The following is a 16,605-nucleotide window of genomic DNA, read 5'->3' on the forward strand; positions in this document are numbered from 1 at the left end:
TCTATCGCTACCTAATGGTTTGCCAGAGTTGAGACAGAATCGAAGAGGCCATTGTTTCCATTACTCCGGACTTGTTAACAAAAGTGTGGGAAGAATTTAACTTTAGGTTGGATGTGTGCCGTGTAACTAAAGGTGCATATAGTGAACATTTGTAAAAGAATCGAAGTTAGTTGAACTTCAATTTGATGTATGATTTTTTTTAATGGTCTAAATTAAACTGTTTTAATATTTCATTAAAACCGGAACATTCATTAATGGACATCTTGTAGAATAAAAAACAAGCCGACGATGCCTGGTAAGCAGACGACTAGACTCGGGCGTCAGACCGCGGCCACACCTTGGTGATGTAGCCGTTGCAGTCACGGTCAAAGACGCGGAAGGCGGCCACCAGGTCCTGGGCGACGTCATCGCTGGTGTCTGCGGTCGATTGGCCCGGGTCCTGGGTAAGCGCCTGAATGCGTCCCACCCATTGCAGGAACTCCGCTTCGTCCACCAGCCCGCTCCCTGCACGACCACACGCACTCACAGCATGAGCCGCGCTGATTTTTAATAAGTAGCTAAACATAACAATTCATGAACATTTTCATTTTAGCGTGACATAACTTAGCATAAGCAAAACTTATTTATAGTAAGTAGAGAAAACATGACGATACGATACTACTTTCATTTCAGGGTGAAAAACCTCAGCATGATCATAGCTTATTTTGAATAAGTAGAGAAAGCATGTCGATTCAGGAGCACTTTCACTTTAAAGAATCTTTTAGCATAAAACAACATAAAGTAGATTGCAGGTTTTCGTGGGCATTGACAAATGTCCCGGCTATCAATAGCCGTATCGCAGTAATATTAAGCACCGATGTTTTACTGTGCATTTAACACGTGCCTCTTCGGGGTTAATCACATGCCATATGTTTACCTCGCACAACTGAGCCCAGAGTTTTCTCCTGTGTCTATGAAGGTTTCGCCTCGGACTCACCTATGTAGTCTAGAACTAAAATATGTGAGCTAGTCGTGGCATCAATCGCTGCCATGTCTGCTCAATTCCCGAACAAATCATGTAATGCATGCTTTATTTTCTGCATGGTTAAAACCCACATGATTATATTACAGGCTTAAGTCTGAAGTGCATACAGACTCCTCCTTAACATGGACCTTACCCATACATCAATACAATATAGTTTTATGTTTGGTAAGAATAAATAAACTGAACCCTACAGATTATTTTAATAATATAGATATGCTGATTTAAAAGTGATTTTCATAGTGTTTTTCATACTACAGAGGCTGATTATCAGTAAAATATATTTGTTTATCTATCATCAGAAGCTTCTGAACTAATACCAGCATAAATTGGTTATAGAAAGTCTGGATTAAGCACTTAATGCAACTAGTGCATCTACAAGGGAAATACATTGATTTTAGCTCAGGTTTTAGCCAGCGGAGCAAAGTTGACTCTAGTCAAGGTGATTATGAGATCAGAACAAAGTTTACTGTAGGTCTTAGAACAAAGTGCAGTGGTTAACGTATTCTGGGAACAACACCACATCTGTAAGTAATGGAATTAAAATTGTGCCAGAAATTAGGTATTTCGGCACTTTTTTTAATTGTTATTATAATTTTAAATTATTTTTGGAAATTTTATTTTCTATATAATTTGGTTACAAAAGGGTGATCCACACTTTGTTAGTCTGATGTACTCTACGTAGTTAAACTTTGTGCCAGTGGACCGAGGCACCTTTTCTCAGGGACCAATCTGATATTTTGCTAGTCTAATGTAGATGTTGGCAGCCCATATGACATTTCTCCCGCTTACAGTCACGTTCCCGGCCTGTAACATTATTTTCCTGCATGACTAAAATCACATAGAGCAGCTTCTGGCCTGCAAGCTCTATTTCTTAGAGACCCGCTGAGACTAGCGAGTCTCGGCACGAACGAGGATCCCGTGGACCCCTGTTCCCAGCACAGTTGCATTTTTTGTACCCCCTCACCCCCCACAGCTGCCCACGATTCTCAGAATTTAGCCCAGGATTATTGACCTGATGTGAACCTGCCAGGCGGTGGCCGATTTCAAGGACGATTTGAAAAAATATATGCAAAGATGGACCACCCACGACATCTAGCGGCAGAAACAGTAACTTCTTCTTTTGTCGCCCGCGAGTGGAGCTGACGCCCCCGCCACCTAGTGGCGATCTTGTTAACCTCCCCTTTCTGTCCCCTTTAGGCCGACAGAGTGCAGCACCAGCTACGCCATAAGGCCCTATTCTTCCTCCTCGCGTCCTGTAAAAGTCGATTGTATGTTGCTTTCTGTGCCTGCCGGTAGAGACCGCAGCAGTCGCCCTTCGGCGCAAGCAACTGAAGTCGTGGCTACGACCACTCGGTCACCTCCGGAAGTGTTCGGTCCAGAGCCAAAACTTCCCCCTATTTTTCCCTAGGGCCGACCGCCCATTTTAATTAGGAGTTTTGTCCGCCACTGCGGCACTTAGTACTCTGACTTCGGCTACTTACTGCATCATCTCGGCATCACCTCTGGTAAGAGGCTTTTTCGCGGCAACGACGAACTCGGTCGAATAAGGAATGTAGTCAGCTGTGTTAAGGGATGTGATCCCTGCTTCAAAATTCAGTAGTAGCCAGTCAGTAGTAGTGATTAGAAAACAAGTCATGTTTTAATTTAAAGTTTATTAAATTTTTTTTATCTTACTAAATTATGATTTCGGCCGCATCATCCGCGCAATTCTCGGTCCGCGCCTTTCTGATGTCGGCGCGAGACATTTCCTGAGCCCAGGGGTTACACCCTGCTTGGTGAGTTACTTCGGTCTATTTTTCCTCCCCGAATTCCCGTTTGTTGGCCTTTTCGCGCCGACTGTGTTTGACTGTCTGGAAGCAGGTCTGATTCGTTTGGAATTGACTTGTGTTTCAGACAGGGTCCAACATTTGGGCGCCGAAATTGTACCCATCATGTTGTCCAGGACCTCCAGCTTCATTTCTCTCTAAGAAGAACTTCCTCCCGGCCAGATGTCCAACTTGAAGCCCCAGGTGATATCCAAAATATAACTTCTCCCTACAACCAACGAAAGAACTTGCCTTAATAAATACCAGCGAGCGTGCCATAGAGAACTTATCAAGTAATAATATGTGAAATTGTTACAGTAATGAGTGGACGAGCCTAACCTGCTATAAAATGTCATTTTGTGTTGTTAACAGTATAGTATAACATGTTTTAATAATATCGGGCCGGCCCCCTTTAATAACTTTAATATATTGTGAAAGCATGTTATTGTGAAACCAAAACAAAAAGATTTAATTCACCTTTATAAATAAAACAGGGAACCTATAAACCAATCTACTTATGTAGTGTTTATTTATTCTTCATTTACCTTTATCTATTTAAACGATCCAATAGCTCCCAAGTTGCTTGTGTGCAGGGAGTATAAAATTGTCTTGTTCACCACCTCGTGCCACCTCTGGTAATACTTGTAATTTTTTTTATAATTTTCTCAGCTGCTTCCTAGGCCTTTTTTTTATTAAAATAAAATAATATAATTTTAGGGCACGAGGGGCATATACAAATATTTTAAAACAATTTGTGCAAGTATGGGAGCATCATCAATGGTGCTGTAACATTAAAAAGTGGTGGTGGAAGGGAGAGTTACAAGTGTAAACCATACCCTTAAGTTTTCAGAGGCACATGATAATATAATTCATGTCATCCCAAAGTTGTCTATCACATCAATCAATAAAACATATATTATACTCGATGTCGCTGGGGCTGATCCCGTTTGTGGTGGTTGAAGTCCCGGCTGCTCAGATGGGTGGTAGAGGGGTTCGAGCTTCGTGGCCTGGGGGATCAAGCCTAGCGCAGGTGTGTCATTGTCCCGCTGTGTGTCACTGCCTCAGAGAGTACCGCAGGTTCTCGTCGTGGAACGAGATGACGAACCTGAGAAGTTTCACGCCGTGGTTGCGTCCCGCGTCGGCCGAGGCGTCTGTCCGCGAGCGTCCGCGAGCATGCGCCTCCATCGCGTCCAACGACTCTGCTGTCCGCAGCAACACTCACTATGCTGCTCCTGCGGCAGCTGCGTGACTTGCGATCTGTCGTCTTTGATGGCCGGCGCGATACTGGCGCTACACGATAATCCGGCTCGCAAGATTATCTCTGCCCACACTCACCTCACTCCCCACACGCGCACTGGTGGTGCCATCGGGGCAAAGAGGTGGTAATGTGCAACAACGGTCTAAGCGACTGGGAGGAGCACTTGGGGCGAAGTCATACTATAGTAGGCCGGTTTATTATTTAGAAGTCTGCATATTCTAATAATACTGCAGGGAAAATTTATTCGTTAACTTAAAATATTAAATCTGACTTTGAAGGTTTTGTAATTAATGAAAAAAATTAAGGAAAGAAAAAATTGAGGTTGAGTATACACAGTATTCTTCAAAATTTCTTCACCTAAGATTAAACTGTTCTAGAGCCTCTAAGAAGGTATAAGAGCAGCTCTTCAACACTAGCACATGCCTAAATGTAGTCCAACAATATAAGTGCTAGGTAGGTACAGTTAAGCTATCTGTGTTTAATTTTGGGATAGTACTGAAAATTAGATATGAATTTGAGGCTGGGGTATAGAACAGACCTGTTAAAAAATGCACGTGACCACTAAGCAGTAACTATTATGCAACAATATGGGAAGAATGGACATTTGGGGGAGACCTGTGCAAGCTTGGGACAACAGACTAATGACATGTGCATCCCTGTGACAACATGTTTCTGGTAACTTAGCCGCTGGTGTTTTAATGCATCCAGATATTGTATCCTAGTACCTGTTACCCAAAGGGTACACCTGGAAGATTGCTAGTTTCTTGCCATGCTGTTTATGATTCATCTGTTGGAGTTAACATCAGTTAAATCACTATGGTTGAATCTCAAGTCCTTCCAATCTAATTGTCGGGTGTAGAACCCACTTACCTTTCTACAGAACACCGTAGAATTTTGTATCTGTGGGTGCCACCTGGGTGAGGCCAAGTTCTATCTTACCTAATGGATGAGTTCATGTCGGGCCAGCCCCCTCCTGGTACCCATTTAAGGCAGATTAGGATCTGTTATTTTCTATAATTATAATTTTTAACTATTTATCTTAATATTTGGCATGCCAAGGCATAAATCATATCTCCCAGACCTTCTATATTTGGTTAAAACCACATATTTACTAAAAGGCTGAAGTCTGCAAGCATCCTGTGGAAATAACTTATTATTTCATGTGGTTGACTATAATCACACGATTTTACAATTGTTGGCATCAACAAGTAGCCAAAGTTAAGTCCTATGCCATGTCAAACCAAAAGATTTAACACAGAAGCTTTATTGCACATGGTATCAAACTATTTGAAATTGCAAGATGGCGAGGCCTAATCCCCCTTATGGGTTTTTCTGCATGTGGCCTTACATGATCCCAATGCTGACATCACAGTTGGGCCACGTTGAAACAACTGGTCACTGACACACGCCTGAGGCTCTCCATACAGACACCCAGCCTGCAGCAGAGTGGGGTGAGATCAGGCTGGAGTAGACGCTCACCCGAGTGGCTGGCATCACTCAGCAGCTCCTGCAGCAGCTCGTCCCTCACACGGATGCCCATGTTGCGCAGCATGAACTGCAGCTCGCTGGCGTTCACCCGCCCATCACGGTCCCGGTCCAGCAGGCAGAATGCCGTGCGCAGATCTGCAACCAGCGGGTAGGTCCCAGTTCCCTGTCAAGTCACCTCCCACCTCTCGACTAAAACCTTACTAAAAACTAAGTCTATTTTTTGGAAAGGGCCTGGGTTAGTGCATCTCAGGTCGAAGCCTATACACCTAATCATGCTGGGTTTAAGTCATTCAGATTTGTAGTATGCATCATGTGCTTTAACTTTTGGATTGATGTCATTACTAAATCCACTATCTTAAAAGAAGACTCTAAATAGTAAAGTTGGTCATAGGTAAAACCTGCATAGATACAGGAGAAACCCTGGGCTCAATCGTGTGGGTTAATCTATTGTAAGTGTTAAGCAAGCAGGGTCAATACAGGACAAGAAGGATGGTCTGGAAGAGAGGTTGGTCGGGGCAGAAAGTTTCAACTATGCTCGTATCGGGAGCTTGGACCTTATGGTCTGCATTGGTGTTTTTTGGTGTTTGGTAACAGTGGCGCATACGCCCCTGGCGGTGAGAGACTTCGCTCATAGCCTATGGCTACCAGTCAGCACGTGTGCTTAAAACTGTGGAAAGGAAGACAGCGTTAAGCACATATTATTAATACTTGTATTAAGATAATTATGTTAATAAATTGCGAAGTTGCGCATCGGGTCTCACTCCAGAAGTGACCTTTCACTAGTGAAAGGCTGTTGGCAGTTAGCGAAATTATCAAACCCTTCATTGCATAACCCTGGCCCCAGCATCTATGTTTCTGGAGCTACGAGTTAATTAATTAAAAAATTACCTGCAGCGAGATATTGCGTCGGGTCACTCTCAGGATGAGATAGAGTAGCAGGTTTAACTGTAGCCAGTAGGCAGTCCTTCATCGTGGAGTCCTAGTCTCAACTTCTACTCATTTGTGAGTTACGATGTTGCACGAGCTTAATCATAGCTTAATGTTGTGAATTACCTGCACACATTTTTAAGTGTGCCTGGATAATTTTTGTTAATAATGTGCATGTACTGCCCAACACAATGTTAAAGAAGAGGGTCGTGTGTACTCTCCTGTCCAAAACGCCAGGGATGGGCGTTGTGATTGACCGAGGGCTCGGCCAACCATGTTGCGCTAGGAAGGTCGTTGCGTAAGAACCATTTAAGGACGTTTGTATTTCTGCATATATTTCGAATTCACTGCAGTTTAACTTGGCGTATTTTGACTGCAGTGACCCTTACAGGGGCCAGCGTAAGTAATAACTGGTTGAATTAGGGTTTCGTAGAGCAGCAGCCCGTTTTGAACTGCACTGCCGACACGCCGGCTCATTACTGGGTAGACTGCACACATTCTGCTGTGTGCCTGTCCTCGCTTAGTCTATTTGGGAACGCCACAGTAGTTTTGAATCAATTATAACACCGAAGTATTTCGCGATGTATTTTTGAGAGATTTGTTCAGAAAATAGAGCTAATTGCGGCCTGTGCTCGGCTGGTGGGAGGTTCTTACGAATAAGCACTACGGCGTCTTATTTGGTTGTGTTTATTTTTACTCGTCATGCAGCACACCACTGCTGCATTTCAGTTAACGATGTTTGCAGTTGGTTGGTGGCTAATTGTAAGTTATGTGACCTACTGTACAGGACTGTGTCGTCAGCATAGAGGCCCAGTTTTACAAGGCCGTGCGCTGGTTTAGGCACATCGCTGACATAAATATTAAATAGCACAGGGACGAATATGCTGCATTGTGGCTCCCTGCACTGACTGGTTTTAGGTTGGATTCAGAGACTTCTGTGGATAATAGTGTTCTGTCAGCTATGCATGATTCAATTAGCTTTATATAAAAGTCAGGAAAAACTGCTTGGTAAAGTTTATATATTAGGTACGCATTGAAAAACTCTATAAAATGCTTTTTCTAAATCTAGGAATGCAGCCACTACCTAAACCCGGAATTTGAAGGCGCTTGTTGCATCCTCAAATATGTAAACTAGCTGTTCTGCTGTTGTGTTGATGCTACGAAAACAGAAATGTTAGGAAGAATATTATGTTCGCATATGTGACTATTGAGTCAGTGTAGTGGTATACACTCGGCGATTTTCGAAAGTGTGATGAGTAGGCTGATGGGCCTGTACTTTTGCGGAACTGTTTTGTCTTTTCCTGATTTGTAGAACACAATTACATTAGATTATTTCCAATGGGTGGGGAAGCAATGCAGCTTTAGTATGGCATTGATACAGACCGATAAGTATTCCAGTGTTTCATCAGGAAATTGTTTGAGAAACATAGCTTGAATACTGTCGTTCCCTGGGGCTATTCTGGGCTTCATTCGTTTGATTATCTATTTAATTTACTGTGCACCACTATGAAGTGACTCGTTGTTGTGATTTATTACGTAACTCTCAGAGGTTGTGCTCAGTGACTAGCCTGTTATGCGGCTGGATAATTGGCTAGAATCTTGACATCTTGAAAATGCGTATTTTTTATGATAGAAAATCGGGGAAAATTTTAAAATTTTAATAAAAATGTATTAATAAAAATTTAAATTTAAATCCTTTTGCCATCTAGGATTATGACATCATGGCCACCATATTGAAAATCCGTAATTATTATCCAAAAAATTAGGAAAAATATATTAAACTTAATAAAAAATTTAATTAATAAAATTTTAATGAAAGACGCACTTAGTCATGGATTTCGGAGTCCACGGTTCGAACCCGGTGAGTGCAAAATAGAAAGTGACGACAGATCCTTCCTCCATAGAAGTAATCGACAGACGAATCTCCTATCACTAATACCAAAGGTATACATCGCCAGCTAGTATGACGTTACGTCTGCCATTTTCATTCCAAGATTCATAAAAAAACACTCCATATAATGATTTATTCGACCAATATCCACCCTTCGTTCGATACTTAAACAATGCAAAAAAAAATATTTTTTACAAAAAATATTTATTTAATAAATCAGGTTTTATATCCCTAAACGGCTTAAGATCCTCATCTACCAGCCTACAGTACGCCGATATTTGTATTTATTTGCATAGAAAATCGGAAAAAATTCCCAAATTCATAAAAAAAACACTAATAAATTTAATTATTGTCTCGATAGATTTCCGTCCTTGGTTTGATTCTCGACTAGTGATAAGAATAACTACAGCTTAAAATAAAATTTAAATCCTGTTTCCCATTACCTTTCATGGAGTTTAATAATCATTCATTTTACGAAATACAACTCTAGACAAGATACCTGTCCGACGAATTAAATATGTTGTCTCGAGCCTAACAAGGAAATCTATTTTTTTTTCGATGCATGAAATACATTACAACCATTTCATGTACAATGCTGTACCTATAGGCCAAGTGTCTTCGGACCATGAGACCAGTTCATGTACAATGTCAGACGTATAGGCCAGACGTCTCCGAACCACAAGACCTTCTTCGTCGATAGCTAATATAACATATTTCAAGTAGTCAGGACAAAGTCTTCGAATTGTCAGACCTAAAGTATCGATAAAATCAATTACAAGCAATTAGGCCAATGAAACATGTTTTTTGCTTACTAAAGGACCAAGAATCCCTGAAAAATATTTTATCAAGACCAAGAGGTTTTGAACCAGTAAATATTCAGAGCTACTACAGATTTGACTATACACATTAAACGAAACGACACACATTCAACAAAAAAAAAAAACACAATACACACAATACACACAGCACAAACACAGTACACGCACAGCACACACACAGCACAAACAGTACACACAACACACATATTACACGCAATGGACACACAATACACACACAGTACACACTGGACAGACAGTACGCACACAGTACACATACTGTACACAGTACACACATTGTACACATCTTACACGCATTGGATACAGTACACACACAATACACGCAACGAACATGCGATACATACACAGGACACATATTTGACAAACAGGGTGTGAATATTTGAACGAAAATTTGATGTGTTGTGATACGATCTCAACAGGAATACGATCTCAACAGGAATACGATCTCGCCAATATATGGTAGGCTCTAATTGCTCCAATTTCTCCAATGCTCCAACAGCTCCGATAGCCTCAAATGCTCCAAAGCTTCAAAAGCTACAAGTGCTCCAAATGCTCCAAAGCTTCAAATGCTCCAAAGCTCTAACAGCTCCAAGTGCTCCAATTGCTCCCTTCAATGCCTCCGTCAGTCTTTGGCTCCAAAAGTCTTTGGCTCCAACTACCCAAGAGCTCTAATTGCTCCAACAGCTCAAATGCCTCTCTAATGCCTCCAAAGCTCCAATCGCTCCAAGTTATTCTATGCTTTAATTGCTTCAATTGCTCCAATAGATCTATTCAGCAACGTGTGTTATTTTATTTCATAGAAAAAACTTGTCGCAAGTAGTTCTGCTTTTCAACAACAGATGACGCCACGAGTTTTCGTAGTGGTAAATATTATTCTTTTTTTTATGTGGGATGCAGGATGCTCACTCACGATCGAAAGAGAAGAAGACTCGACGAAAATTCAACTTGCTGTGATACAGTTACATCAGTAGGATACGATAAAACAGGCTTGACTACGTAGGTACATTTAACGAAAAGGACGTACATTTTCATGAACATTCAACTGTAGGATAGGATCGACAATTTACGATAGGATATAATGCCTCACACTGTCTTTGGCTCCAACAGTATTTGGTTTCAAAAAGTATTTGGCTCCAACAGTCTTTCGCTTCAAAAGTCCATGGCTCCAAAAGTATTTGGCTCCAAAAAGTCTTTTGATTCCAATAGTCATTGGCTCCAACAGTCTTTGGCTTCAACAGTGTTTGGCTCCAGATTTCTTAGGCCTAGATGCTACTTGGCTACGAGACGAAGGCTACGAAGCTATTATACTTGTAACCTAGTAGCCTTGTAGTCTCGTAGTCAGTTGAAGCCTTGTGGTCTTGTAGTACTGTAGTCTACATCTAAAAAATCATTTCCTCACATAAAAAGTCTCTATAAAAGCTCGGAACGGGATCCGAGTTTATTTATGTTCAAATATCAATCATATTGTACATCATTAAAGTAGTATTAAAATATATATAAGCTACTAAATCAGATGGTAATATGTAATAAGTGCCAGAAAATAGTAAAATGCCGTGTCCGTAAAGTATAATTAAACACGATCTGAGGCCTAGAATACAAAGTTGACTATGTGCCATCAGTGCGCACATTTTCTTTGCCGGCATCATTACGTTCTTTACAGAGGTAGAAAGTAGGTTAAAATTTTGTTTGTAGTTTAATTAATGCAGTTTTAAATTTTTGTAAAAATATTTAATTTTTCATCTTATTATTCCCAGTTTTAGAAAACAATATATTAGTAAGAAGTTAATTTTTGTTGTGGTCCGGTAGATTTTTTATAAATATGTGACTGTATGTGAAACCATTTATCATTTAAATATTATTTCGAAAGTAAAAATGTTGGAGAATTTTTGTAATTTAATAAACTTTATTAAGTAGCCTTCGACGTTTTGAAATCACGAGCCATTCGTTGTTTTTTGGTGACATAATTTTTTGTAATGAATGTTGTCTTAAATTATGTAGTATGTGAACTTTAAAAAAAAATCACACGAATTAAAGTTCTTTGCATTTCGTTAATATAGTCTGGAGCGCGACATTAATCTTATTTTTCAAACGAATAAACACTGTCGAAAAGCAAACAAGGCGATACGAGGATTTGATCCTGTGAGTGTATGTAACGGTAGGCAGTCCCCCGCCTTGCAGTGACCTTGTTCGCAGATAAATCCAGTAACTGGACTCCAGCAGATGCAAAGACAAAAGAGCCTTCCCCTCCAACCCCCCCCCCCCAATTCATCATTCCCCTTGCTTCTTCCCCTTCCCGGCGAGAAGCTCAGCTATTTCGTTCCGCCCATCCTGTAGCTGCAGCACTTGGCCGGTAGCCCAGCGCGCTAACTTTTTTTTTTTTTTTACTAGGGAGGCCCCTTCATCGAATCTAGTTTATAGATAGGAACAATTATCAGACTAGGTGTTGCAGTATATTTTGGTTCCTCCTACGCCAGGGTGCAGGCTGTGAAGCCGGGAGCAGACCGCCATTTTGGATTTTGACGTCACGGCGGCCATAGTGGATGACCTTGAGCTTGAATTTTGAAAAACGTACTTTAAAACGAACTTTAACCATCAAAAAATGGTGTTGAAAAATATACTCATTTTTTCATAAGGATTTAAATCATTAACGTTTCTGATATTTTTTTGTTTAAAACAAGTTTATTTTAAGCTTAGATTTCTCTAACTTGTCATGTTTAAACAAAAATATTAATGACTAACAACGAAATTTGTGAGCGGTATTTGCCTTTTCTGTGTGCAAACAAGAACTTCTAAACACACTTCCACATAAAATAGTGTGAAATTCGAAAGAAAAATCTTTGGATGGCAAGGAATCCTGAATCCTAATGTACGAGTCCAAGCCACTTCTTTACTCGCTCGCTTGCTGGGTTTATGTATTTGCACACTTATCACCACTCCATCTGTTGGCACTTTCCCCTCTCAGTGTTAAATACTGTAACAAGGCGATAATTGTTTCAAAGTGGTCGCGGGTGTCGTTAATGGCACTTCTTACCCGTGCTTAAGGAATTCCACTAGCGTTAATGCACTAGGCACGATTTTGTACCTCAAAGCCAAACAGGCCTTAGTCAATAATTGTCAATTTTTGTGTTATGGAAGCAGTACGTTTTGAAAGACTATTTGAGCGTTATAAGGAAAATTTGTGTTAGGCCAGACATACGTTACAATCTTCTGTATCAATAAAATAGAGAGTTTGTGCGCCCGCAGTTCGCGAGCGCAGAGACGGCGGGGCCTGGAGTCGTGGCATTTGGTTCGCGGATTGGCCGAGGGAGGGCGTCCGTTTGCACCTCGAAGAGATATTTTTTCGAACTTCTTTAGGCACGTTATGAAAAAATTACGTGATAATTTTTACGATGCACGCGCCCATGCATTAAAATTTTTACAGGATGAAAAAAAAAGGCTATATAAAAATGTTATATATTAGTGATTGATATTAAAATACTAGTCATTTTAATAGAAAACTTTATTTCTTGTGAATATTAGTAATAGAAATTGTGTTTATAAACTTTTCAAGTGTATTTATGTAAGTGAGATTATGTTCCCGTATGAATAATTTATTCCCATTATAAATTATTTCATTATTTAATAAATAAAATAAATAAAAATATTAAACATTCAGCATATTTATCTATTTTCATTATTAAATTTAATTCATCTCGATTGTTTTACTAAATTAAATAATACATTTTATACACGAGTTTATATTAATATTGAATACTTAATATTTTTTAAAGTTATATTTTACCAACCGTATTTATAATCTCGCTCCAGTCCTTTTATTATTTTTTCTATTAATTTTTGCAAGCAAAATTTGTTTTTTACTACGTCAAATAAGTTTAACTTGTAACGCGCTTACATTAGTATACGCACTCTTTTTTTAAATTGATTTTTTTATGTGCAAACATATTAGCTTTTGGTATACGACATATGGCAAGAGTCATTTCTTGAATGGAATGGAATTCAAATGGAACGGAAACGTGGTAGCACAATGCTGCCATCTGTGGAAGTCTCAGGAATCTCGAAAATATGGGGGACCCACATTATTCGTTCGTATATATTGATTTTGTTAATATCGCCGAATTTACACCACGCAGAATAATTTAAAAAAAATAATAAAACACTATAATAGTACAAATATCCTTTAATAATTTGTTATAACTACAACATAAAAATTTCATTAGGATCTGGCATTACAACACCAAGTTAACATTGAAATGCAGAGATTGCGCAGTGTTCATCATACTATAAAGACACAACAAATCGTTAGCCTACATATATTCGATGCCATGGAAAATAAAAGAATTTTGTGATGAAATTTTAATTTTAAATTTTATAAGTTGAATAGGCTCTAGGGTTAAGGTTTGTTTGTAGGAAGTATTTACAGACTGATTTATGTCTTTTAAGCAAAATAAAATGTACATACATATAATTAGTGTTACAATTTATGTTTTAAAATGTTTCATGTCAATATTTTAGTAAAGCTATAGAAGTATAACTTCTGAAATCTCTAAGTAAAAAATCTTTTGTTTTTTAGCGATTTTCGATTAAGTTTCTCGATAATCTCTATAGCAATGGCTATTGAATTGTTGATGATGCTTTCTTCGCCTCCATAGCAACGGCTATTGAATTGTTGATGCTTTCTTTGTCTCCGAGCAACGGCTATTACACTTGTGATGCTTCATTCACTTTCGTAATCACAATCCAGTTTTTCTAGAGTCATTTTCCCCGCCATATAGGCACACAATTGTTGGTTAAATAAATGCAATTTTGAAGATTTTCAAAAAAATGTCTTTGGTTTGCATTAAATACCATTTATCTTAGTTTTAACGGTATTATTTTCTTAAGTTGATTTATAAAATTTGTTTTAAAATTTTATTTTTCGTCCGAGTGGCAGCGGTGGTGTACCGCAGAGCTGACCAGCGTGAGAGTTCTGCCTATAGACTTCCGTTGGGAAACAAGGGTGCAAGTGTTATATAACTCTGGCTCCAGGAAAGAAGTCCCCCATTTGTAATAATTTACCATAGGTTCCCGCTTGCCAGCCTCTCGCACATGGAGCTTGATTGAAACCACTGCATCATTGAAAGTGTGATTGTTTTACTCTCCTGTGACTTAGACTGGCACTGAGTTTCTCGAAGCGAGGTTCTGCGAGTATTGCCTCCCAACGAGGGCTCGTTGTTTGCGGAGAGTCGCGGCCCCGGCGCTGGCGGGTTCGACCCAACTAACAGCTTCCATTCCCCGCGCCCGCTTCTGCAGGCAATTTGTCGGGGCGTGGCGCGCCTGGTGGCGATGTCTCCGCAACCCGCCACACGCCACTGCTTCGCGTGCTGCCGGCCAATCATCAGGTGTGGCGGGTTGCTGCCATAACTCAGATAATCACAACTTACAAACTCACATGATAGAATTTTGTAAATGATGCCGGTTATAAATTGCGTGTTTCTAAGTTATGACAATTCTAAGTTGTATGGTTGGGCGTTGTGTTTTTCCAAGTTACGTGTGCTAAGTTGTGTTTTTCTAAGTACAGTATTTCTAAGTTACGATGGTTATAAGGTGCGTAGTATGACATAGTGTTTCTAAATTAAGGCATTTTCAAGCTATATGATTTAACTTTGTGTGTTTATAAGGTAAACATATCTACTTTATACTTATAAGTTGTGTGTTTCGGCGTAATGTGTTTCTAAGTTGTTTCTAAGTATTGATAGTTATAAGTTGTGTGGTTCTAAGTTATGACAGTTATAAGTTGTGTGTTTCTAAGTTGTGTGGATCCCTCGGGTGGAGAGTTCATCATGAGCATGAACTAGAGGTCGCATGGTTCCGAGCCCGCTTGAACCTTGGTGTTTCCGTCGCCTTCAGCCAATCAAACAAGCTATGAACTCAATATATGCTCTGATTGAAGTGCAGAGGAAGATAATATAATAAAGTAATTGTTATTTGTCTACAAACATAGTAAGATTATTTTTTTATATATGAATTTTTGGTTTATACGGTCATTTGGTCTTGGCTGGTGAAGTTCTAAGAACACGAGTTCGGTAGCCAGCCGTATCAGGGATAATTCGCTCGTGGGAAATTTTCTTCCTGCTCCACATTCAGGAACGCAATGGTGAACTATTGAATAATCACACCACTGTGGCAAAAATATCTTCACTATATTTATAAAAACTGTGGAAACTACAGCAAATCAGTTGCAGTATGTCTGTGAAGACACATCATTTAGCGAAAATTTTAACCAACGTTATCGAAATACTGCATCTCCAACTCGCTCCTCCGGTTTCTACAAAAAATGTTAGTACAGTGCTACCATATTGAAGTAATTCGCGGACGTTAAAATGTACAGTCACTGCATTTTCTGTGAATGAACTAACTATCTTCACCGATCCTAGCCAATCAAGAATGAAAACTTGCAAACTATATTGAAGCCCATCAACAGACACCGGTAAAATCACAATAGCGTAAATTTCAAATATATAGGTGTGTGTGTGTGTAGGTGTGTGTGTGTGTGTGTGTGTGTGCTACTCTGCTATTGTCGCACATTTTTTTGTGCAAAACTCTGGTCAAAAGTCCATACAATCACAAGCACCCAGTTGAGAAGTTTTGTAATTTCGATACCAATAAAAAGGTGGAACTTTCTCTAATATGGAAAATATTGTAGTGTCTATACTAGAGGTCATAAAACGCGCAAAAATGTCTGATACTTACCTATCAGGCATTTATATTATTCCAAGAAATACAGCTGTCTCTGGTTTTAACAAGTTCGCAGTCAGATGTTAAAGTTGTTTGTGACAGTTTCATATTCAGGGTGTTCACGTAGACTTGATGCAGCTTTAGCATTGTAGGTAAAAATGTAAAACTCAGTCAGAATTGTTGCACAGCACCTAGTGTGGGTTTCTTGAGAGAACCTGTGTAGAGGCCGGAAAACCTCACGCATTCGTTTCGCGACAGTCTCGAAATTGAAACACTTTGTTAACGTGTCCTGCATCTTCGACTGGGTCACTGACGCCCCAAAAACAATCTTCTGCCGCTGAATAAGTGCCGAACCAAAAGATAAACCCATTCCAGACTCTTACACATCCAACTAACAGATGTCAGGGCATGCATCGTCTGTGCTTGATGATAACTGTCGAGTTTCTTTCAGGCACGCGCCCACCGACGGCACGGAAGTAAACGCGTCCTGAATGGCTTGGGTCAATAAGCAATGGCTTCTTCTGCGACGACCCTAGACTTTGCACAGCCCAGGGTTATTTACGTATGCGGGGACATGTTTTGAAGAGGAGCTTCGCCAGCGTGTGTAGGTAGGGCGGGATTAATGTGTAGCCCCCAAAGGAAACTGACCCCCGGGAAATGTT

At 39.9% G+C, this 16,605-nt stretch overlaps 1 protein-coding gene across 2 annotated transcripts in view; it reads right to left on the bottom strand.

The window, feature by feature from the left end:
* Positions 1-16,605, bottom strand: part of LOC134527584 (calcium-binding protein E63-1) — a 136,080-nt gene that overhangs the window by 8,552 nt on the left and 110,923 nt on the right. For both annotated transcript variants that reach the window (XM_063360398.1, XM_063360399.1), the window contains 2 exons: positions 5,567-5,710; positions 338-504 (listed from right to left, as the gene is read on the bottom strand). In XM_063360398.1, coding sequence (XP_063216468.1) covers positions 338-504; positions 5,567-5,710 — 311 coding nt within the window. The remainder of the gene's footprint in view (positions 1-337; positions 505-5,566; positions 5,711-16,605) is intronic.

Source organism: Bacillus rossius, chromosome 1, assembly GCF_032445375.1.
Source record: "Bacillus rossius redtenbacheri isolate Brsri chromosome 1, Brsri_v3, whole genome shotgun sequence".
Lineage (NCBI taxonomy): Eukaryota > Metazoa > Arthropoda > Insecta > Phasmatodea > Bacillidae > Bacillus > Bacillus rossius.